Below are 19,034 nucleotides of genomic sequence, written 5' to 3' on the forward strand. Positions count from 1 at the left end.
AAGGCAGTGACCAAACCCTTGAACGCCCTGCAGCTCTGTGTGTGACAGGGTGCGGCGCCCCAACCCCCTAATTGGCCCTGCTCTGTGTGTGACAGGGTACGGAGCCCCAACTCCCCTGATGGGCCCTCCTCTGTGCATGATAGGGGGCAGCGCCCCAAGCCCCTGATCGGCTCCTGAAGCAACAACTCCAAAAGATACAATGTTTCAATTATAGAAGCTAAAAGATGACGGTTAATTTGCATACTCAGGCTCCAAGCGGAGTGAAGCCAAACAGCCCTGAAGCGGCAGGGCAGAGAGGCCTCAGGGCCCCGGAGCAGCAGAGCCGACAGGCCTCCCGGCCTGGGATCAGCGAAGCCCAGAGACCTCCCGGCCCCGGAATCAGCGGAGCCGAGAGGCGTCCCGGCCCCAGGCCTCCCGGCCCTGGGATCAGCGGAGCTGCGAGGCCTTAGGACCTTGGGATCAGCGGAGCCGAGAGGCGTCCCGATCCCGGGATCAGCGGAGCCAAGAGGCCTCCCAGCACTGGGATCAGCGTGACAGAAGGCAGTGACCAAACCCTTGAACGCCCTGCAGCTCTGTGTGTGACAGGGTGCGGCGCCCCAACCCCCTAATTGGCCCTGCTCTGTGTGTGACAGGGTACGGAGCCCCAACTCCCCTGATGGGCCCTCCTCTGTGCATGATAGGGGGCAGCGCCCCAAGCCCCTGATCGGCCCTGCTCTGTGCATGACGGGGTGGCGCCGCAACCTCCCTATCGACCCTGCCTTGAGTGTGACAGGGGGCAGTGCCCCAACTCCCCAATCGGCGCTGCTCTGAGCCCAACCAGGGTTGCACCTAGGGGTTGGGCCTGCCCTCTGCCACCTGAGAGCAGGCCTAAGCCAGGAGGGTATTATCTCCCGAGGGGTCCCAGACTGCAAGAGGGCACAGGCCGGGCTGAGGGACCTCTCTCCCCCACGAGTGCACAAATTTTTGTGCACCAGGCCTCTAGTATAAATATAAATGGTAATGCGCATAGGAAAAATATTCACCTTCCAGTGATCAGTTTAATAGAAATTAAAACAATAAATGATATGGTATTTTTCCTTCACAAAATGGCAACAAGTTTTAAACTTAAAATACCAAAGTTGATACACTGATAGTAATAGTGTAAGGCTGATCTATTCTTTGTGGAGTGTGTTTTGTTTTGTTTTAATTTTCAAATTGTTAGTGTCCTTGAACCTGACAATTCTACTTCCAAGAATCTATTGTAGAAAAATATTCAAGCATACATGGAGATTCAGTTAAAAAGGTACTTCTTCAAGCAATGTTTTAAAAATTAATTGGCCACATAGCCAATTAATGGCTAAACACCAATACCTCTTGGCCCCTTACTAACATTTATTATTTCACCTATAACTAATAAAGTTATTTTCATTCTTTCCACTAGGCCCATGGTCGGCAAACTGTGGCTCACGAGTTTGGCCCCTTCAGTGTGGCTCTTCCTAAGCCTTAGGAGTACCCTAATTAAGTTAATAACAATGTACCTACCTATATAGTTTAAGTTTAAAAAATTTGGCTCTCAAAAGAAATTTCAATTGTTGTACTGTTGATATTTGGCTCTGTTGATTAATGAGTTTGCCGACCACTGCACTAGGCTTCTCAACTAGACACAAAAACAGATACTCAATAAATATTTTATGAAAAATAAATAAAAACAAGGAAAATTTCAATTTCTATAAATAAGGGCTTGATTAATTTATGAAACATTTATCCTATCTAATAAAAGACAAAAAGGGTAATTGACCATACCTTCGCTAGCTTCCCATTGGCTAATCAGGGTGATATGCAAATTAACCACCAACAAAGATGGCGGTTAATTTGCATACATAGGCTCCAAGTGGTGGAGTGAAGCCAAACGTACTGGAAGCCAGCCAAGCAGCGAGGCCTCACGCCCCGGGATCAGCAGAGCTGCGAGGCCTCATCGCCCCGGGATCAGTGGAGCCGGAAGACCTCACAGCCCCGGGATCAGCAGAGCAGTGAAGCCTGACGACTGGGGTGGGGGGCTCTGGCCGGAGCCCAGCCAGAGCGAAGGCCTGGGTCCTGGGTGCCAGAGGAAAACTGGCGCCAGCAGTCAAGGGAAGGGAAAGCCTTTTGCACGAATCTCTTTGTGCAACAGGCATCTAGTATAATATAATAATACCATGTGACAATTATTCATTATATTAGAGAAGTATTTTTAAAGATATGGAATGATGTTTATGATGGATTTTTTTTTCAGTAAAATAAAGATTATAAAATAGTACATAAAGAATATAGTATACCTCAAAAAAGGTGTAATTCTGAGTGGTGGAATTGATATTTTTTCTTTTCTTTCGTTTTAGTCTATTTTCTCATTTTTCTAGCCAACCTATTTGGTATGTACTACTTGATTATTTGTTTTAAAATAAAAGTAATTTCAGAAAATTTCCACAGCCTATTCTTTCTACATGTAAAGAAATCACGGTCTGAATCACAGCTAAAAAGCACCTAAATTAGGCCTGATCTTCTGGCTCCACGTCCAGGGATATTGGTTTTTTTTGTTTTGTTTTTCTGTTTGTTTGTTTTGTTTTTTGTACATGCAATAAACACTAATATTTCAAGAAAAATGATTTTAAGTATAATAATGTTACATCCAATAAACATTAATATTTCAAGAAAAACAATTTTAAATATAATAATATTACATGCAATACAGGGTTGTTTTTGTAACACAATACTTTGTTAACTCTGATGAGTGCTTGCAGGCAGGGACTAGAACACGCGCCCACTTTTTCTCCCCAATACTTAGCCTGGTGAAGGCCAATAGTAGACCTTAGGGGAATATTATTGGATGGAATTTCTTGTGGGGTAGAACCCAGTATTTTTATGAATCTCCTTTTTTCCCACGTACCATACACACAAACACTAACCTTGTTTCATATTCATTTTTAAAATCTTGCTGTGCAATTTTTCTTTTTCTTTTCATATGATTTGCCTTTAAAAGAGGCCCAAACTTTGTTACTCTCTTCCTCCATTAGCTTAGTGGGATTCTTTAGGAGGAGACTGGATTTGGATTTATTCTGTGTCTTTTAGTTAAGTGACATTCCTTCCCTCTTGCAACAAATCTACCTCCTAGCTCTCCAGTCCCTATGCTGTCACTATTCAACTTCTTAACGTGTGCCACTCTTGCTTTTTCCCTCGTTGTCAGAGGTGTGCACTTGACTATGTCTTCTCGTTTTCCTTTCACTCTATTTGTTTTCTCTCTTTCATGGGCAGTCTTTGTCATTCTTTATCCAGTCTTCCTTCCTCTTCTTGTCTGATTCATTTCCCTTAAAGATGTTATTTTACTGCCTACTTCAGCTTTGCCTAGTTAAATTTCTCTTCGGCTTCCCTCCCTCGAGGGTCCTCCTGGCTTCTCTCTTTACTAACCTCTCACAGTGCAGTCTCCACCTGGTTAATTTAACTTGCCCTACACTTTCTGCACCTGCAAGATCCACTGTTCCCAGCTGTTCTCCCCACCCTTTCCCTTTTCGATTCTGTCCTGCCACTGTCATGAACTTCCTCTCCCTCTGCTGTGCCTGTTGGTGCTCTGAGATCTCACTGTCCTCACTATCCCTGCACATGTTTGTAGGTCTCTGGGTGATTTGTGCCCAGCAGCCGTTTGAGCCTTTACTACTTTCTTTCCCATTTTTATCAGACTCCAATTTTCCCGTGTGTTATGTACTTGACCTGTATCCACACAGGGACAAAAATGATGCACACCATACCTGTACCATTTTATCCTCTACTTCAGTTGCTTTTGTGAGCTTCACTTAAAACATGTTTGGGCTTCTCTGTCTGATACCAGCTTATCTGTGGTAGCTCTGTTTAACAAATTTAAAATAGGAAATATGGACTAACAGGATTCTTTTCCCTTGTGTGTAAATGTTTTTCATATGAAAACATAGCGCAATCATTTACTTAAGACTGAACTGTCTGTCCCTAAAGGCACAGGTGTTCCCTAACCCTCCTTGCCACCAGGAAGGCCCTGAGGAAGTAGTTGACCTGCCCAGTCTTGCCATGATGCTTTATGCTTTGCGTTATCAGGAGTGATCAATGGAATTGACCACCACCTTCACCAGAACGCCATCATTCTTAGGATTCAGTTTGTTTGCTAAGAGCAACCAAGTGTTAGGCCCTTTCTGTTTAGAGAAAAGACAACATCTTTGTGTAAGTCCAGATACCTCTGTTCATCACTAGTGTATGAATAATTGCATTAACATTTTCACATTCAACCCCACTAGTTTATCACCCTCAGTTGTAGTATGCTTACTACGTGTTTCTGAAGTAGCAACTTCTTGTTTCATCTCTGAATTGGTTCTTGGTTTTTATTAATGGTATAATTTGTTTTATTTCAAAGCTGCATCTAGATGCATAATTAATCATCACTATCTTTGCCCATCAGAAACAATACACAACAGTTTTTGGATTTATTTGAAAATATATGTAATAGTTTGCCCACTTGTAAACATAGACATAGACTAAGTGAAAGAATGCTATTTTATAAAATGGCCTACATGTTTTTCAGTCACTGACTCTGAAGCATGATCCATGACAAATGTTTTTCCCAGTGAATGAATAATTTTATAAACTGATTGCCTGCTCTTAATTTCTGGAAGTTATCCAGGGTTTGGAGTACTTAGTGTCTGTTTTGGGGGAGTGTTTTTTGCTTATGTTGACTTGCCAGTGCTGGAGCAGGTTTTAAGCAAATGCTGATGATACTAAAAGATGTTGGTCATGAGGCAAACTAGATGGTTATTTAATGTTGGGGCGGTTGTATGTGTGTGCATTGCACAGTGTGTTTTATTACCTGTGCCATTGTGCCTGAGCATGCCAAGATTTGATTGTGGCCAAAGACATTAAGTCCATTAAGTACATGTTGTGTACTTGCCTCCTAGTAAACAATTGAAGAAGAATGAAGAGACAGAGAACCAAATACACAGAAATAAAATGACAAATTAAGCCGTGGAATTTCTCTTCAGAATTCAGAATTTTCAGAAACTAAGGAAGAAAGGAAGTATCCAGTATTCTTGTCCTTATGAAAGAATCTAGAAATATCAGAAGCAAGGGATGCTTGGAAAAATAAATGTGGCAAAAGAAATGTGATCTTTTGAGCTTAATTGTTATAAACCATTTTGCTTGTTGTTGGACAAAGTATTGGTACTTGTATTTATTGGTAATTGCCTCAAAATTACATTACCACTGTTCAAAACCGTAAAGTGAAAACCATAATTGCTACCCAGCAAATATGAAGAAAAAGTGTTTACATTGTTAAGATGTTCACTATGTGATTGTTTAATATTATTATATCTTTCATGTGATTATATGTGTGATGTTATGCTCAAAATATGAAATACCTGCTTTTGAAATTTAACTTTATTTAAAAACATAAGCAGTTTCAGAATATTGTACATTCAAAATGGTTCCAGTAAGAAAGGCATTAAAAGGGAACAAATTTTTTTAATGAGTCATATATGTAGCTTGATACATACAAACTGTCTTGGCTACACTGGGAACAGTGTTTCAAATTTTTACTTTAAAAAAAAGCATTTCATATTTAAGCATATAAGTGATTTCTAGGCTAACATTGTTTAATATGTATTTTAGTCTTAATATTTGTTTTTAAATTATTACATTGCATTATTTATTTAGTTCCAGAATAACAGTTGTCATTACTATGTTACTATATATTTTGAAATGTGATGTTATAATAGGAAAGTTTGTTCCTTTTTTTTAATCTTTTCCTTTCTCAGCTATGCAACTATAAGTCTCTCAATGAAATATTTAAATATATTTTTTAAATGACTTCAGAGATGAAGGGAGAGGGAGAGAAAGATAGAAACATCAATGATGAGAGAGAATCATTGATCGGCTGCCTCCTCACACCCTACACTGGGAATTAAGTCTGCAACCTGGGCATATGCCCCTACTGGGAATCAAATCGTGACCTTCTGGTTCATAGGTTGAAGCTCAACCGCTGAGCCATGCCAGCCAGGTTGTCAATGAAATATTTAACCCCCAAAGGTCAAAACTAATATAAAATTAGAAAACTTATTTACCAAATTAGACAATTGATTCCATTAAAATAAGAAGTGAGAAAACAGTGCTGGGCATTGAGGTGTGAATTTGTCCAGATGTATGCCCGATGTGAGATAGCTTCTAGTAAAAACATATTTGGCTCTCATCCCTGCACATGTGGTAGTGGCATGAAAATTGGTAAACAGGCCCCTGCTGTGCAGAACTTATGGGAGGGGGCATTTTTGAAAGTGGTGGGTGGCACTGGTGGCTGCAGACGCCTCAGCGATTGGCACAGAAGTCTGTTCTGGTAGCTGAGTCCTCAGTATTCTGGTGGGTGTCTGTGCTTCAGGTACAGCTGCGCCCAGCCAGCTTGAGTCACCCTTGGACACGCTTGTTTTTTCTGTCTTGTGACTGCCCTTGGTAATTAAGAAATAAAAATATGTGTCTCTCTAAGGTTTCAGCTCATTGTTTTGAAATGTGTGTTGACTCTTTGATTTTGGTTTTAATCACAAAGAATTTCAACACATTGTAGACAATTTTAAATAATGCTAAGTGAAATAATATGTTGGGGTACCTAAACATATACTGAGATTTCAATGATCATAGAAAAATAAAAGGTTATTTTTATATTGCAACTACTGAAGACAAAAATAACAATTGAGGCAAACACTAGTAAAAGTTGGTTTCACTCAAAGCCTAGTTCTTTTTTGTCCCTGTTAACAAAGACAGACAGGGTTATGTTCACAGATAGTTTAATAAAACATCTTTACCACATTCTCTGAGATGAGATTGGATGGGAGCGATCATAAAAATGCCCTCTGAGTAATAATTCCAAATTATACTCAAGTAGAGAAATCAGACAAAATAATCCATTTGAAGATTTATGATAACCATACTTTTCTTAGTAAAAAAAAATTGTGGGTTTTTTGTTTTTTGTTTTATCTTCATTCTGAAATTAATGAATTTTACCCCATTTTTGAAGTCATTTTTTCTCTAAGCAAGTAACAATTTGATACTTTTTCTAGATCGAAATAATATTTTAAACCGTTCTTAGAAATTTGTTTCCCAATTATTGATTCTACTCAATCTTGATGATTAAAGATCATTCAGTATCAAAACTAGCAATGAATTAGATTTGCAAAACTAGAATAAAGATCAAGTTTTTAAAAATTTTAAAGCATGAAATATTTTATATCATAAATGCAATTTTATGTTTAAAATGCACATTTCAAAAATCAGTGTTTTTAAATGTACTGATACTTGGTGTTTTTGAAATCCTGTGTAAAGTTTCTTTCCATAAAAGTAAATGTTGACATTAATTTTATTTTTAAGCTATAAGACATTTTCTCCTGAAAAAATTCAGCAGGACTGTATCTGGGAAATAACATCATTTTATAGCTTTATATGACATCACTTTAGTTGTTTATTTAACTCACAAATATTTTTAAGAGGGTTAGAAAATTCTAGAAACTGTAACAAAAATCTGTGACCTTACACTTTTATAAATATTTAAATGATTTCCATCTGAGGGCCATCTCTATTAAGTAAATTATGGGAACATTTTTCAACAATTCCACTTTTCATTGAACCTAACCACAGAAAATATTCCACAAATCTTCAATTTATATGCATGACCTCATTTACTCTTCACATCAAGCCTAAGAGGTAGATAAAATCTTTTTGCCCTGCCAATAAGGAAACCAAGACTTTGCAGGCGAAGGCACTTGGCCGGAATACATGAGTGCTGGCTGAAGGTGGAGGTTTGTCAGACTGTCCACTGGGAGGTCTCTGAAGTGCTGGGTCTCAGTTGCTGTGTAGAGTGAGCCAGCAAGTGATGGTAGTTGGACACTCCAGCACAGGCAAGGGTCACTGAAGAAGTAATTTGGATGTATTATAGCCACATTCAGGGACTAGAAACATCTATTATGTCTTTACTGCAATAGTCACCTAAAAAATTGAAATACATCTGAATAAAACAATTTTTTTACCGGTGTAGTTTGTTTACTCATTGTACCAGTAATTTGTTTATTCATAATTGCTTTGATAAGTCTTTACTCCGTGCTATAATTTTCACATTTTCTTAAGAAATAGATTCTGTGGAAACAAACTAATACATATACAGTAGCATATTACTCAAGAAGCAGCAAAGGGCGCCATTCCAGTCATATAAGATAATAAAAACATCAAGCATCATATCAATCAGAAGGTTCTGTTGACTGGCAAATTCAGTTTATGAATGGACCCAATTATCTGCAGGAGAATTGAATGTCAGTATCATTTAGGGTTAACAATGGACCAAGTAGGCAAAAGCAGACAGCTACTCTCTGCAGAGACCCAGAAAGCAAACTTGGTAATGAGGCCCTTCATTCATCATATACTTCTGCTCTAATTATTAAAGTGAATAGGAAATACTTTAAGTTAAGGCAGGAACTAGATAGTATGAAAACATTTGTTTTGTATACACAAAGAATACTTTTTTTCTAATGATGCTGTTCAAATCTACATCAAGCATATGTTGTGAGCCCTCTGTTTTCTGAAATTGCTCTTCTAACACCTCAAATTCATTCTGATTATAGATGAGTTACTTTTTATTGCCTTGAAAAGTTAGGATAATGCTGCTAAGAATCTACCATTTTAATTTCTGCTCTCAGGCTAAAAAATATCTACAACATGCATGCTCTACCTCTGCTATGTGAGAATTATCCAGCTGTATGTACTTGTGTCATTTCTAAAAGTACTGAAGAATCTGATTTTTACTTAATCTAGTTCATTTCTTAATTCATCACCTGATTCTTTCAAGAATTTGAAAGAATATGGTAGCATAGAATGCAGGAATGGTTTGTTTCTACAACATTTATCTACTAAACATATATCGTCAATCATTTTAGATGCTTGGAATGGACATGACTTGCTTAATGAAGTTAAGATAATAGAGTCCAAAAGGAGAAAAAAGCAAGAAAATGAGGAAAATGACTTGTTGCTGGAGCAAAAATGAACAACTGAAAACTTGTGAAGAAGTAGTTATGAGACCAAAGGAAGAAGTTTCCCTGGAGAAAAGCGTGGTAGCTTCAGTTTGTTATATTTCAGTGTTTTCAACTGAAAATTAATAGTAATTCTTTTTTCTGTGTGTTCACGGGACCATTTGATATCAATGCTCATATAATTTTTTTTCTGAGCTACAGTTCTTCGATTTAAAGTGAAGGGAAGATGGCTGAGCACGGTAGTGTTTTTAACTATCCCTGCCTCTTACACAGAAGTTAATGTTCAAAAGTATCTGCAGATGCTACTTTTAGCAACTAAATTTTTCCATCGTGGCAAAGAAATGTCAGTAAAAGCTATGCACCTTAAGAACACAAATTCTTATTGTACTTATCATGTGTGCAGGCAGAGTACATAATAAACTCGTCTATAGCAGCTGTAAATTTCTGAGGATTTATCTAACCACAAATACATTGAAATGGGGAAACGGGTCTATATTAAACTATGCAAGATGCTGCTGGAGCTCTGCCATGTCTGCAACATCCTGTAATTAATTTATCCTGACAGGTCTGGCAAACTGAAACATCCAATACACTTGCGACAGACTTTCATACTAGACTATTGCTGGAGATCCTACAGTCACATAAAATGAAGGTGGACTTTTCTTGCAAACATGAATATAGCACTATTATATTTACATTGCCCTGGAGCCAAAGGCAGACCCACCCATTGTCACTTTTGAATTTCAAAATAAGAATATCTAGGATATAAAAATGATCCTGGCCTGTGACCATGAGTTTGTGCTGTTCTCTGGATTGTGTGGTCTTTTCCTGAAGAGGAATAGGCCTGGGGAGGGGGTTGATATAGTCCGGCCAGCCCCTCGCACCCCTGCCTGGTGCTAGATAGGATGGGGTTCTCTCCAGGGAGATTTGAAGGTCAGTTCTCTCTGATAGCCTCTGGAACACATCCTTTCCTATAAACAACACTCACAAGACCACCTCCTCCATCTGTGTCTTCTCTTCTGGAAGCACAGTCCTGCCATTTTGCAAATATAGAACACAGATAAATCTGCTCCAACCCCTTCCAATCCAGAGAAAGAAAAAAGTAACTTTTTTTTGGTCAAAATAGGTATTTCTATATAACAATAAGTTCTTTGTCAGTTCATATCAGTGTGAAAAATGATCTATTTACTTGTGTGTAATTTAATACAGGTTTGACAGTGGTTGATGTTCAGGATGGATCATGGTAAGCAGGCTCCTTCTTGCTGGGGAGGTAGAGATACCTGCCCCTAAAAAGTGAAATCAATGTCCACAGACAGGAGGACCCCGAGGGGTGTGGGAACCTTGATCTGGAAGTTTCGGTGAGAGGGGAAAGGTCCCAGGTGGCAGAGAATAAAATGGATTTTGCTCAAAGGAAACATGTGAGAAGCCAGGCCAGGGTCAATGGCTCCAGCCCAGTTACTAAAGGCTAACTGTAAACACTTCATATTCATTGTATTTTCTCTAGTAATAGTAATAATAGTCTTTCTCTTTATCCCTGCTACTGAAAATGGATCCTCTCTCAGGGAATCTGAGCAGTCTGCTGCTTGGACCTAAGTTAAAAAAGAAAGAAAAAGACAGCAGGACTCCAAACTGAATAACCCAAGAGAAAAATGAACAAGAGAACATGTAGAAAAGCTCTCCTATCCTTCCACTGCCCTCCATCTGAAATGCTCCTTTCAGAGCTCTTCTACGTAAAGCTTAGAAATAGAATGGAGTGTGTGTGTGTGTGTATCCCCCCAAAATAAAAGTAAAGACCATTCTTGCACCCCAGGTAAATGACTTCTCCAGGATCACAGGAGCAGGTTCCACTCCTACTGCCATTATTGGAGAACATTCTCACTGAACTGAAAGCTGCAGCCTTAAATCCTGATTCTCAGAACAATTCATAAATTTTCTCAATCTCATCCACAACTAAAAGGAAAAGTCCTATATAGAGCATGATCTACATTCAGATAAATTCCCCTTCAAAACTAGGTTATACAGGTGATGCATTTAAATGAGGGTTAAAAGTAGGAAAAATGTAAACAAGGTGACATCGGCGGGTCTGGAAAAGTGACATTTCTATGCATGCATGGGGAGGGAGTTAGGTTGCTTTGGTTTTTGTTTTTTGGGTGTTTTTTGTTTGTTTTTACTATATTGAAAACTGGGTTGAGATAGGGACTGATTTTATTTACATATCAATAGCTAGAGTTATTAACTACTTAAATGTATTTTTATAATTCAGGATCATCAATAGTTTTAACACTTTTAATGTTTTTTAAATGTGCGTACCGGGATATTCGCTTATTCAACCCTATTTATCGTTTACCAGCCATTGTACAGGAGCTGCATGGACCATTGAACTGGAAGCCTCTACCTTAATACTCTGTTTCACCTTGAAATTGTCACGTTAACGGCCACCAACACCCTACCGTGATTTCCAGAGCACCTGCACATACATTAGCAAACTTCAGGCTAATAACAACCTCTGTTAGACAGAAAAGGCCATATCATCCCCCCATATTTTAAACCAATCACAAAGAGACTAAATGACTTGCCCAACAACTATTGATCAGAGTCCAGCTGTCCTCCCAGGACTGTGTCCTTTCCGCCCAGGAATACTCTTCTGACATGGGAAATGTAGAAATATGTGGAAAGCCAATATATGTTCCCTGTGCAAGAGACAACTATAATAAGTTAATACTGATTTGGATGTGTGTCTTTTGGAATTAATTTATGAGCACCTGTAGCCAACTCTAAGGTATTTGTGTGTGTGCTGCCATTCTATATTTAGAAATATTTTTAAATACAAGAAACAAATGTGGAGTTGTGTCAGAATCCAAATAACAGGATATAAACAATTTTAATTGTATTTTGTAGACAGAGGAGAATGAGATTTGCAGAAAATGCCAGAATCCCTTTTCCAAAACTTTTTTGTAAACCAAGTAAAACAAAATCATTATTTCATTATATATTCAAGCCAAATGACTATTGTTCAAGTCATCAAATTAATTACATTTTCTATTAAAGGACAACAAATTTCCATTTGACCTAGAACTTCATCAGATTAACTGACAGTCTTGCAAGTATACTATTAACGGAGACTTTCTTAAAATGCAAACCTGACCACATCATGCCCTGCTTAGAACTTCACTGATGCCCCATCCATTACCACTGAATCCATTGAACTTTAACTCTGTGTTTAAGAATAATTCCTGTAGCCCTAGCTGGTTTGGCTCAGTGGATAGAGTGTTGGCCTGCAGACTTAAAGGTCCCAGGTTCGAGTCTGATCAAGGGCACATACGTGGGTTGCGGGCTGTATCTCTAGTAGGGGGCGTGCAAGAGGCAGCCGATCAATGAGTCTCTCTCATCATTGATGTTTCTCTCCCCTCCCTTCCGCTCTGAAATCAATAAAAATACATTATTTTAAAAGTACAAAAAAATAATTTCTATAAATCTAGTCCTGTGCTCTCTGATACCACAGGAAACTCTCAGGTGAAGTCCAACTGCCTTGGAAGTGACAGCAAAAGCAAGAAACTTACCTGATCTCTGAAAGAAGGCCCAAGCAACTGAGCACATGACCCGTCCCCTGCTGCTGGTCCCTGTTCATGACGGCAGGGGTGTTCCTCTGCTCACACTGCAGCAAGAACTGCTCCTCCAGGACCATTGCTACTCAAGCCCTTGACTTGGAAACCTTTTTCCCAAAGCCTTTGCTGAATACTGCCACTCGGGCTGCATCCCCAGTGTCACATGCCCTGAGGCTCCTTTCCTAATTATGATGGGGAATTGTGTTATCATCAAGGCACTGAGCACATGTCTTGGAAACTGACAATCTATTGATCAATGTATTATTTAAAAATTAACACATCTGTTAGTCAGTGTGCCATTTAACATTTCTGGTGTGCCTGGGATAACTTTTATAAATCTGCCTGTGAGAGATATCAAAGGATGTCTCAAGTGGAATATAATCTTTTTAAAAATTGTAAATGGCAAGAATAGGGAATTGACGGGAGGAATCTAAGAAAATGTCATTAGTCATGGTCACATCTGTCGTCTCTTTTCATTCTCTTCCCTTTTCACACCCCTTTTCTTCTTTCTTCTGACTCCCCTTTTTCTTCTTCCTTGCCTGACATCAGCCAGTGGCACTCACTGAGTTCCGATTAACCATTACTCATCTCATCTCAGCCTGCTCTTCAGGCTAAGGAAACCTGGAGGACCCATGGGTAGTGACTGGATACCTCTGCTCAAGCCCCCAAGATATTCTGAGCAACCCTTCATTTGCATAAAGAAACAATCTAACAATGTGGATATAGTCTTCTTTTTATACCTTTAACTTTTTTTATTGAGGCAAATCGTCCGGAAGATTAAATCTGATTTGCATAATATTTTGCATTCCCATCATCTGAGGGTAAAAAGCCTTCAACAGCCCTCTAAAATGTGTGTATCTGAATCCTGTGGTCTGTGAATCAGATATCTTGACTCTCTTTTCTGAAAATTTCCATAATTTCCTAAGAGAAAATATTCCTAGACTCATATACAAAAGTCCACAGACTCGTGCTGAGTTGGCGCGTCTAATTCTGAGGATTTGGGTTATGTATTTCAAGCTGGTAAAGTGAATCCATCATTTTCATCGCCCATATTTTCATCATCTACGGGGTGCGGGGTGGGGGGGGGTGCGGTGGGGAGTCTGAAAGATTCAAACAACTCTTTGTTCAACAAGCAAACCCAATATTGTGGAGAAGTGTTTACATAAGAAGTGTCAGGAACCCCCTGGGGACCCCGAGGCAGAGGCGTGGGAATCACACACAGGCTGGGCGGGCTGGAGCAAGAGATGGGGATCACATCTTTCGGCATGGGTCCAACTCCATCAGGTCTGCTTATGGTCGTGACACTTTGCACTCAGACTTCTGATCGACTGATGTTAGAGATGCTGTTGAGCACCTTTAACTTTCAGTCTTGATGTGCTTTCAACTTCTGATCTTATAAGTCCCCTTGGGATTAGTGTAACTACCACTGAGTATAAACATTAGCCTGGTCAGCTTCTTGAGAATGGAGGCCATTGTGGGTAACCTCTCCGTGACACTCACTGTCTACATAGCCGGGGAAGCGCAATGATGACATTTATCCTATTGAGTAAATTATTTTTCAGCACTACTGGGTCATCTCACTCAAAACTGTATTCAACCATAATACATACTGTATTTTCTTTTAAACTGCAAGGGCTTACTTTATTAAATGCCTTTTTCTTTCACAGTTGACAAAAAGTGACTTTCTGTTATTAAAATATAAGGAAGCTAAGTATTTCATATTTTCCAAATTTTGAATGCCTTTTGCAGAGCAATTTTCAACAAAGATGATCAAAAATTAGTCTCGAAGTTACGTGTTGCCCTCAAAATATTCACATCAACCTTTAGCATTAAAGTAAAATGTTATGTTTCCAAATTTGACATGCTACAGAGGCATGTCCTCCCAAAAGGAAGGCCTAAAACACCAAAACATTTCATGGCTGTAGGAGTTGTATCTATTGGGGTTGCTTCGGAGGCTGAAAGAAGAGGTTTATGTAAGATCTTCCTTTTTGATGTGTTTCCTCGTCAGTCTTCCTTCACTGTCCTAAGGATACATAGATGGCTCTTTTGTTGTCATGGCCCGTGGAACATCGCCATAGCAGCCATCACATCATAAGTGTTCACTTGCTATCTGACAATCTTTTCGTCATTTATTCCTAGTGTTTACTTTAGTGCCTGGTACACAGTAGGCACATTCTATACTGAGCAAGGCAGATCACAGGCCCAAGGGCTTATTAGCTATAGAGAGATAAAGTGGGGATGAGTTGTATGCAGGGATATGAACATATGGGAAATACGTAGCAGTATCACACCATTACAAATCTCTGTGTATTTTCCTATTGCCTCTACCAGTGAATCTATTTCCTCTCCCCTTTCTTCTCTCTCCTCCCTACCCTATTTCCTCTCTCTTCCTCCCTCCCCCTTTCTCTCTCTATCCCTACCTCTCTCTCTCTCTCCAGGACTCAGGCTTTTAAACTCTTACATTCTCTTTATTTACAGTCAAAATTGTTTGCAATGCTCCACACCTTCTGGCTTCCACCTGGTACTTGCATTCAGGTGCAAACAAAAGCAAGACAAACACATATTGCATCTGTACCCTGAAACAGCCTCACTTCCAGGTGGTTGAAAGCACTCCCTGGGGCACCTGAAATTCAGGTGGGGCCACAGCCCTGTTTCAAGTCCAGCCCGCCTGTAATTCCCCTTTCCTCTCGGCTGCCAGCAGCTGAGAGCTGGGTGTGTGGAGCTGATTGCTGGGTTCCGTCAGGTGTCTGCCTCTGTCCTGTGCAGAAGTGAGAGACAGGCTGGTGCTCCATATGTCTTCAGCCTCAGCTTCACCAAGGTCATGGCCAAGGGTCTTCACATGTCCACATCTATTTCCCAAAGAGCATTTCCTCCTGGACTTAAAGAGAAAATCCAACTTGCTATGGTTTTCCTTCTGAACAACTGAGCTATACATAACCTGGGAGCCTGGGCTTTGGGAACCAGGGCTTTGGGAGCCAGTCTAGGGCCAGGTGGGGAGTGCTCAGTGGGTCTCGATTCGCCCCGTCACTGCCCATGGTTCCCTTGTCAGGCACAGGTATCTCAGGCATGTCAACACTTCCATTACACGCTTTTCTTGTCACTGATTCACACCATTAGCACAAATAATCATCTGGCCCTAATCCTGACAGGAAGAAAACGATATAACATAAAGGTAATGTGTGCGAGCAGTTATTAGCTAATTATTTTCTGACTGGAAGAGCCAGATGTGCTGTGGCAACACTTCTCCCAACCCCAGAGCTTTGAAACTTTCCTAAGTGGACAAGAGACGTGAATCAGAATGGAAGGGAAAGTGAAGTGCCTGACAAGTGAGGGGGGCTTACAAAGCGAAGATGCCTTCTTTTTGGTGTTTTACTTTAGTTCCTTTCTGCCAAGAAATGAAGAAAACTTCACAACACCTTGCACAACGTTTCCCGTTTTCTTAATTCTTCCAAAATTCTTTTATTTGAAGTTCAGTTTTTTTAAATTGGCAAATCAAGTAAGGAGGAAGTCCATTTCCTTATGGCACGGCTTAATAAGAGACCCAAGATGAAAACCCAGAATCTCCATTCCCAGCACTGTGCGGGGAGGGGGAAAATTACCAGGTTTATGCAAAACTTCAAAGGAAGCCCCTCCCTCCACACGCCTTCCCCTTGCGTGGGTGTTTCCTCCATCCCACCACCACCAGTGCTGGGTTTTGTGCGAACATAATTGTGCTTTTGTCTTGGAGTTGGCTCACCTCACTACACTCTAGTCTGAGATCCCCTGGCCCGAAGCCCAGGGTGGGGCTTTGCCCTCGGCACTGTAAATAATGGTAATTACCTTTACAAACTTTAAGGGGAAAATAAATTTTTTCCCCAAGGCCAAGAATATCCTAGTCTAGAGGATTGTCTCTTACCCCTTGTGCATAGTGTGTTAGAATGTGTGTGGTGATTAGGAAGTATTTGTCCCTGACCCATGGGTCACTCTGGGCCTGCGAGTTCCTGCTTCCAGATCCTGGTGGTGACACGAGTCCCAGTGAGAGGAGTAAATATTGAAGCCGAATTTAGAGTTTGTTCTCACCACTCATACACACGGTTTGGTGAATCACATCGAAGCAGAAACATATTCCATATGCCCACTATAAATGCAGATGGAGAGGAGCTATGTTGCCCAACCCGAGACTATGCCGTTCCTGGGGCATTACTTCCTACGGTATCCCTATCTGGTTGACCGCACTATTGTTCTGGTTAAGTTGACATGCATCCAAGCTTTCGCTTCATTAGATTATCACCATGGTGCTGAGGCTATAATTTCTTCATAATCCTGGTATTTTATTTCATGCACAATCATTAGTAGCTGTTATTTATGTCTGAGATCAAAAACAATTAGTGAAAATTCAAAATGTTTAAATTCGATAGCTTTTGGCCACGTAGATATCTCAAGACATATACAAAGGGTTTGATTTATGAATGACGTAGATTGGTTTCCAGGCCACAGAGTTCCTTTGATAATTTTACTTCCAGATTAACTGGACAGATGCCCTCCACCTAGTATTTCAAAGGCCATGTCAAAGCCAATGATACAGAGAGGAAGGCTTCTTGGGCATGTGTGGTAATTGGAAATGTACTGAGACTCTCAGAGGAAGTGTTGGAGTTGTCTGCATGTCATTTTTCCATTCAGAAATTAAACCATTGCTCCATGGCTGTGAGCGTTATTGAGGTCACGCTCTGTGCTCGTGCTCTGGTGTGTTCCAGGCATTTAAATTATCAAGCGTGTTCATCTGTGAGGTTTCTTGTGCTGAGCGGAGGTGATTTATAATGCACCTACCAGAACATGAAACCACCCTATCGACACTACGACTACTTTATTCAAATCTCTTTCACCCTGCTGAGGAGGCAGAGAACTGAGGGGTCCACCCCAAGTCTCCGGAGCCTTCCCCTGAAGTGCCAACTGGTAACCAGCAGTAACCAACTACCCTTCTCTCTAGGAAGCCTCCCAGTTTAGGAGAGAAGTCCCCCCCTGCACTTGGCCTCTTTCCAACTGTTCTTGTGGAGGTTCTAAGAGCTTTTCATGCAACCCTCCCGTTGTTTGCTCATTCGTTTGTTAAAGATTGCCCTCATCCCCATCTGACCGCTCAATTCATCGTCCATGCAAGTTCCAAAGACTGCCAGAGAGAGCACATGCCAACGGCCTGTCTATCTGGACTTCTTCATCAATTCACCCCCTCCAGGAGACTCCCCATGTGGCTCCTGTCCTTGTGTCAACATTGAGAAGGAACCCACCTGAGATGCAGTGGGAGTCATCGGGGGAGAAACAGACAAACCAGCACAGAACCAGAGAGACTGCTGAGTTCACCATCTTCGAAAGTTTTAAAACTGTCTGCACGGCAGTGTCTCTCCTCTCTGCTGCTAACCCTCTAAAATACCTTGTTTGATGGTAGTGGAAAAAAGCTGAAGGCAAACAGGAATTGGTTTTCTAGGTCAGGTGCTTCAAGTCTTACCGAACACCAAGCAAACCCAACGCCCAGGTCACTCATTCTAGAGGAGCATCCCTCCCGTGCCATCTCTATCTGGGTGTCTATCCGCCTTGGCAACAAAGCTGGAAAGACCTAGTGGACATTTTTTCAAAGGTTTTGTCTGAAATTGTTTAGTTCCTTCTTTCACGGAAGGTAACTGGTTCACAATACTGTCTCCATCCATTGGGGTTACATTTCTTTAGAACAGACTTGTTTTCTAAACCATGAGACTTGACTCTGGTTTTTCTAGGACAGAAAGGGGTTAACTCCTCTGGGTAAAACATTGTCAATCACTAGTGACTGCCACCGAGATGAAAAACAAGCTGCACCTGTACTTGGGCAATTTAAGAGACTCTAGCCAGCTATTTTCTCTGGTGCTTTGTTCTGCCAGCTGCCTGCCTCTGTGCTTTGGATGCAGGTGGAAGCATGGACTTTGCTATCTATAAAAAAATTTAATGGTGAAGATCAACTTCCGCTTCACCTCCCCAGGGATCAAAGTTTTGGGGCTTATTTTTTCCCCCTGAAAGACTAGTAGAGCGAAGCTCAGATCAGACAATGGGTATGTTGTTGAGATGCCCATTCTCCCCTGGAAAAGGAACAGGAGAGCTTTGGGGAGTTATATTTTTTCTTCCCAACTGGAAGGGAATAACGGAAGCGGGAGATGCATGCCTCCACAGGGAGAGGTCAAGCATCTGCTGAAAGGAGGCAGGAGAATGACAGCTGGGAGCCTCATTACTGCCACTGCGCTTGCAGTCGGCCGCCATCCCAGCCTGATGGGGAGGAGGTGGAGATGACATGGAAGTGACAAGCTCTGGGCCTGGGAGTGGGAGGGATGCCCTGACATGCAGCCTCATCTCTGTGGAAGCTCAATGTCACCGATTTTAAATCTGGTCAGATTTCTTCCCA

At 40.8% G+C, this 19,034-nt stretch overlaps 1 protein-coding gene across 12 annotated transcripts in view; it reads left to right on the forward strand.

Moving 5' to 3' along the window:
- AHI1 (Abelson helper integration site 1) overlaps positions 1–9,227 on the forward strand; it is a 155,252-nt gene extending 146,025 nt beyond the window's left edge. For 11 of the 12 annotated variants that reach the window (XR_001515966.1, XM_015572084.1, XM_015572082.1 and 8 more), the window contains one exon: positions 4,929–5,187. Coding sequence is in view for 2 of the 12 variants with exons in the window: in XM_015572093.1 (XP_015427579.1) it covers positions 4,929–4,931 (3 nt within the window). In the remaining 10 variants the exon portion in view is untranslated. Of the gene's footprint in view, positions 1–4,928; positions 5,188–8,936 lie in introns of those variants that run through there. The other variant, XM_015572088.1, reaches the window with a different exon arrangement.
- The last annotated feature ends 9,807 nt before the right edge of the window (positions 9,228–19,034 follow it).

Source organism: Myotis davidii, unplaced genomic scaffold (genome assembly GCF_000327345.1).
Source record: "Myotis davidii unplaced genomic scaffold, ASM32734v1 scaffold266, whole genome shotgun sequence".
Taxonomy (NCBI): Eukaryota; Metazoa; Chordata; class Mammalia; order Chiroptera; family Vespertilionidae; genus Myotis; species Myotis davidii.